This window comes from Rhamphochromis sp. 'chilingali', assembly GCF_963969265.1.
Source record: "Rhamphochromis sp. 'chilingali' genome assembly, chromosome: 14".
In the NCBI taxonomy this organism is placed as follows: domain Eukaryota; kingdom Metazoa; phylum Chordata; class Actinopteri; order Cichliformes; family Cichlidae; genus Rhamphochromis; species Rhamphochromis sp. 'chilingali'.
The window spans coordinates 3,173,121-3,184,655 of NC_137941.1; the positions used below are offsets into that span (position 1 = coordinate 3,173,121).

Below are 11,535 nucleotides of genomic sequence, written 5' to 3' on the forward strand. Positions count from 1 at the left end.
CCACAGAAATAAGCTGCAGCCATGATGTGAAACCAAAATAATCAATTAAAGCCATGAGTGCAGAATTCAGGCTCAGTGTAACGAAGGCAGACAGTTAAAGGAGCAGGTTTACAGCCTCTGCTCTGGTTTTCTGTTTGTTTCAAAGATTGGGCAATAAATGTCCCAGCAGCAGACATTGGTCATTGGTTTCAGGGTGGGGGTGGGGAGTGAGTGTGCCCACAGTTTTTCCCAGGATACCTCGGCCAGCAGACCTTTACGTTTTCCGTGAATAATAATCATAAGGATGAAGGTTGATATTCACAATCATATTTTACCAAAGGAGTGGCCCGACCTGAAGCAGGTAGGAACTGTCACAGACAAGATGATTTGACTTTTAATGTCACGGAGCTCCAGTGTTAAATAAACCCACAGTCTGTAGATGAGATCTCAGGTGAAGTGGGTCAGTGGGTTTGAGAAAAACATCTTTGTGTCACTTCCCTGGCAGATGGAGCTTGAACCGGGGCTATTAAATGCTACTAACGTTTAATATATAGACTTTTCAGCTGGCTTGTCAGCAGGGAGATTAAAAGTCCACTGCATAAATCTGTCCTCTATGGATGGTTAAACTTTAATCAATAGACCTTGGACTTGGTTTATCTGTTCCTGCCCTTATGTCTTTGTCACTGCCTGGCTAATCATTTCCCACATTTAAAGCTGAACAGAAGACATGAGCTAAATCGTGTCTGTAAGAATCTTTTGCAAAGAATGTGATATTTAAAAATTTACGTTGGCTGGAGTTGGTTAAAGGGCCCTAAGCACAACATTATTTGAACTTGAGATCAAGTCCACAGTTAAACTGGCATGATGACATTTCATTTAAAGCAACCTTTCACTGAAACAGCTTCTTGGGGCCACAGATCCACACATCAAACACGGATGTAAAACCCATCTTGCAACTGGAAAAACAGAAGCTCCTCAGTGGCATTATCCAAGTACACAGTACAGCTGATCTGCATGGGTATGAAAAGGGGCTTTTCTGCTGTATTGCTCACGTAGCTCATCTGCAGCTTCATTTGTATGCAAAAAGTGTCAGCATGCTCAAAAGGCAATATCTTTTAGGTATTCAGGGCACTGGAGTGGCCAGTCCTGTAGGATGATGACCAAACCCTCACAGATGGGATAACAAAATCTACATTTTCTATCAGAATGAAACAACAAATATGCAATCAAATATATGGCTGATATTTATATGTGATGCTTTTAAACTCTGGGTTTGTAAAACCTGTATTTTTTATGTGTTTCAGAGGTACGGCTATGATGGGTTTGTCCAGCTTCACCATCACTGCAAGGTAAGTCACTATTTCCTCTGCTTTCCTGTGCAGCTACAGACAGGGTGCAGGTGCAGGAGCACTTATGCACTGCACTACTTTGTTGAACACACAGCAGATTCATCCCAGCTGGCGACTGCACCCACCCCGCAGACCTGCCAGGCTGGTCCTGGCTATGTGAGCAGCTGCAGAACTCAGCGAGGTGACACAGCATCAGTCAAGTGATTCGGTTCAAACAGCCGTAACGCAGCCCGATACAGAGCAGCTTGGCAACTTTTAGCCCCAAACATGGGCTGAGCATTTTAGTAACAGCAAAGTATACTTGACAACGAACAGTCTATTCTTCAGAATTAATGCCTAAACTTGGATAAGCAATGAATTTGTGCTTGTGTGCTTCGTATTAAACATCTTAGAGGAGTCCAGGCCTTTTGGATTCACCCAGAACATTTGCAGTAATATCAACTGTCTGCTGCCATCATGTGGCTCAGTTTTGTTAGCAAATGTAAAAGTTACAACATGTGCTTTAAAACCTAACCTAACACAAACCTAATTTCAAAAAGGCTGGGACACAGCATGAAATGTATCTAAAAACAGAACGCAGTGATTTGAAAATCTCATAAACCCATATTTGATTTACAGCAGAGCATAGAAAACATATCTACTGCTTAAACTAGGAACACGTACCATTCATTTTGAATTTGATGGCAGCAACACATCTCAAAAATGTTAAGAAAGGGGAGATGGGGCCATCTTTTCCACTGTGAAGCGTCCCATCTTTATTTGGTCTGTAAATGTCTGGGAGCTGCTGGACTTTTGGAAGAGGAGTGTTGTCCCATTCTTGTCTGGTGGAGGATTCTAGCTGGGTCTTCTGGCAGTCCCGTGTCTTCTTTTTAGATTTTGATTTCATGTGCAAAATATTTTCAGCTGGTGAAGGTCTGGACTGCAGGTACAGCAGTTCAGGACTCAGACTCTTCTACTACAAAGCCATGCTGTTGGAATAGACACAGTATGCAGTTTGGCGTTGTCATGCTGAAATATGCAATGACTTCCCAGATTAAAGACGTCATATCAATAGGAGCATATATATGTTCACCTAAAACCTGTATATAGCTTTCAGTATTGATGGTATCTTTCCAGATGTGTAAGCTGGCAATGCCACAGGAACTAATGCACCCCCGTACCATCACAGATGCAGGTGCTTTAAGTGGGTGTTGAAAACCAGCTGGATGGTCCCTCTCCGTATTAGTCCAGAGGAGGAAAAGGCCATTTTTTCCAAAAGGAATTTAAAATTTAAACTAATCCAACCACAGAACAGTTTTCCATATTGCCTCAGTCTATATTAAATGAATGAGGACTGATGGCTGATGTTCACATATGGCTTCTTCTTTGTATCATAGAGCTTTAACTTGCATTTGTGGATGACACAGTGGCTAGAAGTGTTCCTAAGCCCAAATCACATGCACTGATTTCCATGACAGAATCGCCCCTGTTTTTAATGCAGTGCCACCCGAGGGTCTGAACATCAGTGACATTAGCACAGATTTTTTTGTTTTGTCCAGATTCTCTGAATCCTGCTTATATTTTGGAATTTATTGTTGAGGAACATTGTTCTACTTGTAGACTTCTGAGAAGGTCTTCCTGTCTAAGATGCACATATTTTATGTGAATACAGGGAGTGCAGAATTATTAGGCAAATGAGTATTTTGTCCACATCATCCTCTTCGTGCATGTTGTCTTACTCCAAGCTGTATAGGCTTGAAAGCCTACTACCAATTAAGCATATTAGGTGATGTGCATCTCTGTAATGAGAAGGGGTGTGGTCTAATGACATCAACACCCTATATCAGGTGTGCATAATTATTAGGCAACGTCCTTTCCTTTGGCAAAATGGGTCAAAAGAAGGACTTGACAGGCTCAGAAAAGTCAAAAATAGTGAGATATCTTGCAGAGGGATGCAGCAGTCTCAAAATTGCAAAGCTTCTGAAGCGTGATCATCGAACAATCAAGCGTTTCATTCAAAATAGTCAACAGGGTCGCAAGAAGCGTGTGGAAAAACCAAGGCGCAAAATAACTGCCCATGAACTGAGAAAAGTCAAGCGTGCAGCTGCCAAGATGCCACTTGCCACCAGTTTGGCCATATTTCAGAGCTGCAACATCACTGGAGTGCCCAAAAGCACAAGGTGTGCAATACTCAGAGACATGGCCAAGGTAAGAAAGGCTGAAAGACGACCACCACTGAACAAGACACACAAGCTGAAACGTCAAGACTGGGCCAAGAAATATCTCAAGACTGGTTTTTCTAAGGTTTTATGGACTGATGAAATGAGAGTGAGTCTTGATGGGCCAGATGGATGGGCCCGTGGCTGGATTGGTAAAGGGCAGAGAGCTCCAGTCCGACTCGCCAGCAAGGTGGAGGTGGAGTACTGGTTTGGGCTGGTATCATCAAAGATGAGCTTGTGGGGCCTTTTCAGGTTGAGGATGGAGTCAAGCTCAACTCCCAGTCCTACTGCCAGTTTCTGGAAGACACCTTCTTCAAGCAGTGGTACAGGAAGAAGTCTGCATCCTTCAAGAAAAACATGATTTTCATGCAGGACAATGCTCCATCACACGCGTCCAAGTACTCCACAGCGTGGCTGGCAAGAAAGGGTATAAAAGAGGAAAAACTAATGACATGGCCTCCTTGTTCACCTGATCTGAACCCCATTGAGAACCTGTGGTCCATCATCAAATGTGAGATTTACAAGGAGGGAAAACAGTACACCTCTCTGAACAGTGTCTGGGAGGCTGTGGTTGCTGCTGCACGCAATGTTGATGGTGAACAGATCAAAACACTGACAGAATCCATGGATGGCAGGCTTTTGAGTGTCCTTGCAAAGAAAGGTGGCTATATTGGTCGCTGATTTGTTTTTGTTTTTGAATGTCAGAAATGTATATTTGTGAATGTGGAGATGTTATATTGGTTTCACTGGTAAAAATAAAGAATTGAAATGGGTATATATTTGTTTTTTGTTAAGTTTCCTAATAATTATGCACAGTAATAGTCACCTGCACACACAGATATCCCCCTAAAATAGCTAAAACTAAAAACTACTTCCAAAAACATTCAGCTTTGATATTAATGAGTTTTTTGGGTTCATTGAGAACATGGTTGTTGTTCAATAATAACATTATTCCTCAAAAATACAACTTGCCTAATAATTCTGCACTCCCTGTATGTTTCTGGGATCATTGCAGTCAGTTATTTGCAAGTCTCACAGCATCACAGCTTTTCAAAAGTAAGGTTGTAACTGACCAATAACACAAAGAAAATCTGTCCAAAGATATTAAAAGAAACTAGAGCTGATAGTGGTCTTAATGTTGTGTTTTAGGGTGAAGCAAAGATGATGAAGGATGGGAAGGTTTTCCGGGTAATACAGGAAAACTGCTGGGATCCAAATGCTCGCATAAAGGACATGGATAAACACGGTACATGCGCAGACACAAATGACACAAAGTTTGGTAGTTTCATCCTTTAATCAGTGACTAAAAGCAGCATTTCTTTTCACGGCCTGCAGGTGTCACGCTGCAGGCCCTTTCGACCGTTCCTGTGATGTTCAGTTATTGGGTAAATGCACAGCCAGTCACAGCAGATTTGGTCAAAAGCTGTGTGACAAAGTGGTGTCTACTGTGTGTCAGATAACTGAGTTGTGCCTACCACTAAACTTTGCAATACTACAAGCTGCTTAATGATCTTCACAGATATATTTGTGTATATTCATCGTGTCTTTTGATTGCAGGCTAAGCCTCACGACACACTCGATCTCTGTGTCCTTTTGAATGACGACTTGGCTAAGACAGTGCGTAGCCAACCCAAGAGGTTTGTGGGCCTGGGCACGCTGCCCATGCAGGCCCCTGATTTAGCTGTGATGGAGATGAGGCGCTGTGTGAAGGAGCTAGGCTTCCCTGGGGTCCAGATTGGGTCGCATATCAACAACTGGGACCTCAATGCCTCTGAACTGTATCCCTTCTATGCTGTAAGACTTTACACACTTGCATAATAACATGGGGTTATTGTGATAGTGTTTTTTAATTATGCCTACATTGGTTCCAATCATTTTTCTTTATAATTATGGCCTAATTTCTTATTCATTTCTTATTCTGATAAACACTACAGGAAGCAGAGGAGCTGGGCTGTTCCATATTTGTCCACCCATGGGACATGCAGACAGATGGGAGGATGGCAAAGTATTGGCTACCCTGGCTAGTGGGTGAGGAGGATACTGGAGTGGGAACAGAACATACTGACTATTACATCTGGTCCAGCCAACTAAAAACAACACTAATATTAAAACAAGCCAGCTTTCATGTGCTATTTAGTGCATTGTGATGGAAAAATAATAATGTTTATATGTTTTTAAATGTTTTTCTTTCCTTAGGTATGCCATCTGAGACAACCATGGCCATTTGCTCGATGATATTTGGTGGTATCTTTGAGAGATTTCCAAAACTGAAAGTCTGCTTTGCTCATGGAGGTATAAAAAGATAACACCATGCTTATCATTTAGTTTACTATTAATATCACAGCAGTATATAGAAAACATTAGGCAGCCAAATTTTCAATGTATTCTTCCTTTATGCTCTTCCCTTAAGATGAAATAAGTGTGTTGATATTTGACGTTTAGTGCCTGTGTTCACGTGTATCCAGGTGGCTCTTTCCCATTCACTGTTGGCAGAATTGAACACGGCCACAAAGTCCGCCCTGACCTTTGTGCAGCTGACAACGATGTCAGTCCACGGAAATACCTCGGTTCTTTTTACACCGACTCCCTGGTTCACGATCCCGCCTCCCTGAAGCTGCTCATTGACATCATTGGAAAAGTGAGCTGGTGTCCAACATTCATTCATTCCACGAGTCACACCTCTTTGGTGGCGAGAGAGGATAGATTCAAAACACACTGAAGAGTACTGACTAAACACAGAGAATGTGGACTGTGAGAGTGTATGCTGATGTGTGGAAACACTGATGTTTTCAGGATGGAGTTATTCCTGCTTTCACCAAATCTTCATGTGCTAAGTTCACATTTTCCTGTTCCAGGATAAAGTGATGCTGGGAACAGATTATCCATTCCCACTTGGTGAGCTACAGCCAGGATCACTCATCGAGTCGATGGATGTGTTTGATGATACACTAAAGGTAGCATTATTTTCCTCTCATTTACTTAAGCAGCACAGGAGAAAGGGTTTGTCATCATGGTGGACTCTACCACACATGGAAAGAAAGGAAAGCCAGCCATTGTACATCATGTAAAACCTGAACCATGTTTATTGAACACTTAACAAAGAAAACAAAACCAAAGAAAACTCTAAAACAAATTTAACAAATATATGTGTTTTCATTTGTGTATGTGTGTATTTTTCTTTAGATTTAAAAAACAAATCACACTGATGATATAGAGGCCCCCCAAAAACTCATGTATCCAATATGATATACTTGGCATTACAGTTTTTTTGTATATTTTAATGACAGATTTTTTTAATATCTTCAAAATAATGACTCTCTCTTTTGTGTTACAGGATAAACTGCTTGCTGGAAACGCACTAGAATTCTTAGGACTGAAACGGGAGCTTTTTATGTAACATGATACTGAAATACCACCAATGGTCATTAAGTACAAAGGATTTTTTTTTGCAAATATTTGTGTTTGAATGATTTTTTTTTAAAGATTCTAATTATGGAACATTGTTATTCATGTTTATCATCAGAAGGTAAGCATTGTACTCATAGAAGAGACAGCTGATGTTGCTATTTTCAGAATGTAAAAATGTAATGTTATCACTCTAAGTTAGAGTAATTACGGTATAGTAATTGTAATGTTGTAAATGTAACAGGTTTTTCCATCTGTTTGAAGTTGCAGCGTTTCAGTAGGCTCTAAATAAAAATGTTAATATGATGCAATAGGCCGCTCTGCTGCTTTGCTTCTTCGTCACTTGTTTTGAAGCAGTATTCTTCTTTCTTATAGTAAAATAGCTTTGGACAGATTCATCTCTCGGGTCTTTGCTGACATGGACATAATCAGTGATGGGAATAACGGCGTTACAAGTAACGGTGTTACTAACGGTGTTACTTTTTTCAGTTACGAGTAATCTAACTAATTACTATTCCTATCGTTACAACGCCGTTACCATTACTAACAAGAAAATGCAGTGCAAACAAGTGGTTGAAGCTGTCCGCAGCTTACCGCATCTTATATCAGTTGCACGGAAGTAGCTGTAAGTAATCTCCCGCGGGCAGCAATCACTTTCTGTCCGACCATCACTTTTTGGGACAACACCTGGAGCTAAGGGGCAAAACAATCATATGAGTGCTGCTGTTTGACTGAGGAAGAATAAAGTAGTCGTGGTAAGCCAATCACATGACCACTTCAAGATGACAAAACAACAAGGTGATATATACCAGTTTTTAAATTGTGTTGATAGGCCACATAAAAGAGTCATGATAAACAATATATACGCAGCGTTTTTTCCTCAATAGTTTTGTCATGTTTACTGTCTAAGGACAGCGCAGCGAGACCTCTCTGCTTATGAGCAAAAAATTTAAAAAACAAAACAAAACAAAACAAAAAACATTTGGTGAAAAATGTCAACCAATCAAAAAATGATATGGCAACATGACATTTGGTTGTTTAGGAAGAGGGGGAAGTTTTAGGAGTGACAGCGAGAGAGAGAGATAAAGACAGCAGAAAAAGAGAAAGAGCGAGTTTTGAGATGTGAGAGATTTGTGACGTTTAGTGTGTTTGGAGTGTGTAGTTAGGTGTTGTCTTGTGTGGTTAGTGTGTAGTGTTGTGGATAGTTTTGTGTTGTGTGTCAGAACAATGAGGCGACTGCTGTCTCCAGGTAGAAACAGGAGTGATACACCTGCTGCTGTCAGACCTGCAGGTATCAGGCTGTGATGTTTCCTTTATAGTGGACAAAAATATTTGGAGTGGCACAAATAATTTGTGTGGCATCTTATTGAATGCAGAACAGCTGATTGTTCTGTAAATAGTTTGAAATGGTTATTTAATAAGGGTAAAATGTAAATGGCTGCAAATAACTTTGTTGTTTGCAAAACTTGTGCTTATGATTTTAAAATTGACAATTTATATTTGCATTTGAAGTTATGAAATATGATTCATTAAACATGTTTGTGGTTGTTACAGTAAAAAATATAACTTTTTCTACTCGGAGTTTATGTTTTTTGTCTGATTTTAGGTCAATTGTGTTAATAGAGTATGTCAAAATGAAAACATAACTGTAAATTCAGACATGTGAGGTTGTGCTGAAAAGAATGATACCAAACAAGGCAAAGTAAATAGTTTTTAAAGGTAAAATCAAAAGTAGTTAAAAATGGCCAATTATACCCTGGACCCCAGAGGGTTAAACTTTTTTTTTTTAAGTAACGCAATAGTTACTTTTCAAGTAATTAATTACTTTTAGAATCTTGTAACTCAGTTACTAACTCAGTTACTTTTTTGAAGAAGTAACTAGTAACTATAATTAATTACTTTTTCAAAGTAACTTGCCCAACACTGGACATAATACAGATAGGAGTTTTCGGCCTGCGACTTCTTTTGTTCGTTACTTGTCCAGTTTCCTCATTGTTTATAAGGACACACTGCATTGGACTGCAGCTAATAACTCTTTGGGAATCCACTTGTTGATACAAAAATATCATTCCATCTCTGTCAAACTGTGTTATTGTTTCCTTTTTAGCACAGCTTCAACTAAAGTGGGAAGAAATTGTGTGTTTTTGTGAAAAGCTGCAAGTACGAAAGTGCCTAAAGATACAATTTAAAAATAGCTTTTTGTTGTTATGTGTGGACACGACACTGGTTCATCTCTTTGGGTAGATACAAATGGTCAGGTAAAACGACTGGACCAAGGACAGAACAAGCAGCCAATGTCCAAAGAAAAACTTTGAAAACCTTCAAAGGTCTGGAGAACTATGATGAAAGACCACTTCTCAAAATGACAGTACAGTCTGCTGTTAAAGTTTTGCAACAGCTACCTGTCATGCTTAGATTTCATTTATAATGTTTGCATTTTACTCTTACAGCCTTAGAGGGTGAAGCCCCCACTTACATGATTGAATGGCTTCACATCCTACATTACAAGTCAGGTTTTTAGGGCCACAGATCAGGGCCTTCTTATGATTCTGCATACCTGTCAGAAAACGAAGTGATTGTGACGATATTTGGGTCGTGCTTTGTGTTTTATGTTCATTTTGGTTGCTTATATGCATCTTGTGTCATTGTTATAATATTGATTGTTTCTTACTGAATCTAAAGCAATTTGTGGCTGTTCTCATTTTAAGAAGTGCTGTATAAATACAATTTTACTTACTCAATGGAAGCTAAAGTTTGTTCTTATGGCTCAATGGTCTTTGTGTCTCTTTATGTACACTGAACAAAAATATAAACGCAACACTTTTGTTTTTGCTCCCATTCCCCATGGGATGGACGTAGAGACCTAAAATTCATTCCAGATACACAATATAACCATCCCTCCCAAACAGTGGTCACAAATCAGTCCAAATGTGTGGTAGTGGGCACATCTGCTATATTGAGATAATCCATCCCACCTCACAGGTGTGCCACATCAGGATGCTGATCTGACATCATGAGTAGTGCACAGGTGTACCTCAGACTGCCCACAACAAAAGGCCACCCTGGAATGTGCAGTTTTTTGCGCTATTGGGGGTCTGGGGACCCAGAACCGGTCAGTATCTGGTGTGACCACCATTTGCCTCATGCAGTGCAACACATCGTCGCATGGAGTCTATCAGATTGTCAATTGTGGCCTGTGGAATGTTGGTCCACTCCACTTCAATGGCTGTGCGAGGTTGTTGGATATTCATGGGAACTGGTACACGCTGTCGTATACGCCGGTCAAGCACATCCCGAACATGCTCAATGGGTGACATGTCCGGTGAGTATGCTGGCCATGCAAGAACTGGGACATTCTCAGCTGCCATCTGCCCTGAACAATGTGAACCATGATTCATCCGTGAAGCGCACACCTCTCCAACGTGCCAGACGCCATCGAATGTGAGCATTTGCCCACACAAGTCTGTTACGGCGACGAGCTGGAGTCAGGTCAAGACCCCGATGAGGACGACGGGCATGCAGTTGAGCGTCCCTGAGACGGTTTCTGACAGTTTGTGCAGAAATTGTTTGGTTGTGCAAACCAATTGTTCCAGCAGCTGTCTGGGTGGCTGTTCTCAGACGATCTTGGAGGTGAACCTGCTGGATGTGGAGGTCCTGGGCTGGTGTGGTTACACGAGGTCTGCGGTTGTGAGGCCGGTTGGATGTGCTGCCATATTCTCTGAAACGCCTGTGGAGATGGCTTATGGTTGAGAAATGAACATTCAATGCACGGGCGACAGATCTGGTTGACATTCCTGCTGTCAGCATGCCAATTGCACGCTCCCTCATTGCTTGTGGAATCTGTGGCATTTTGCTGTGAGACAAAACTGCACATTCCAGGGTGGCCTTTTGTTGTGGGCAGTCTGAGGTACACCTGTGCACTACTCATGATGTCAGATCAGCATCCTGATGTGGCACACCTGTGAGGTGGGATGGATTATCTCAATATAGCAGATGTGCCCACTACCACACATTTGGACTGATTTGTGACCACTGTCTGGGAGGGATGGTTATATTGTGTATCTGGAATGAATTTTAGGTCTCTACGTCCATCCCATGGGGAATGGGAGCAAAAACAAAAGTGTTGCGTTTATATTTTTGTTCAGTGTATTTCCCCTTTCTCTCAGAAGGACTGTTATTTTAACTGCTTTCTGTCTCTTCATTTTTCTGGATCTCATCAGTGAGCCATTCATAGATGAGCATATCAGTAGTTTGTGAGCCACGCATTCCTGACATGTTCATTTTTACGAAATGTGGGACACTGTCCAGGTGTGTGAGACAAAGGAACGAGAGATAAAATCCTGTTTAGTTCCATAAAAAGTAGGACATCTAGCCATCCAAAGCGGAGATTATTGTAGGCAATCAGTGGTTCCGGCCTCTGAGGAATAGAAGATAAATGTATTAACTTCAATTTTAAATCATTAGCAGTCTTTAAAACATTAATAAATGTAAATTACAATGTAGTTTTAAAGCATCTTTTTTGACTTTAGGAGCAACAGGCCGTGATAAGACCTCAATATAACTCCAATATACATTGGTGTACCCAGGGAGAGAGGTTGAAAACC

At 40.9% G+C, this 11,535-nt stretch overlaps 1 protein-coding gene across 1 annotated transcript; it reads left to right on the forward strand.

Annotated features, from left to right (window-relative positions):
- The first annotated feature begins 201 nt into the window (after positions 1-201).
- On the forward strand, positions 202-7,883 carry acmsd (aminocarboxymuconate semialdehyde decarboxylase). The gene is made up of 10 exons (XM_080903977.1): positions 202-340; positions 1,284-1,328; positions 4,676-4,772; positions 4,862-4,911; positions 5,084-5,320; positions 5,461-5,554; positions 5,723-5,818; positions 5,992-6,164; positions 6,382-6,480; positions 6,861-7,883. The coding sequence occupies exons 1-10, from the start codon at positions 284-286 to the stop codon at positions 6,921-6,923; spliced, it is 1,011 nt and encodes a 336-aa protein (XP_080760103.1). The 5' UTR covers positions 202-283; the 3' UTR covers positions 6,924-7,883.
- Positions 7,884-11,535: the final 3,652 nt, after the last annotated feature.

What these genes read in the sequence shown, in the direction of transcription:
- acmsd (XM_080903977.1), top strand. Translation starts at nt 284, where the DNA reads ATGAAGGTTGATATTCACAATCATATTTTACCAAAGGAGTGGCCCGAC. An exon ending in AACTGTATCCCTTCTATGCT is followed by an intron (nt 5,321 to 5,460) that starts GTAAGACTTTAC and finishes TAAACACTACAG; the next exon opens with GAAGCAGAGGAGCTGGGCTG. An exon ending in TTGGCTACCCTGGCTAGTGG is followed by an intron (nt 5,555 to 5,722) that starts GTGAGGAGGATA and finishes TTCTTTCCTTAG; the next exon opens with GTATGCCATCTGAGACAACC.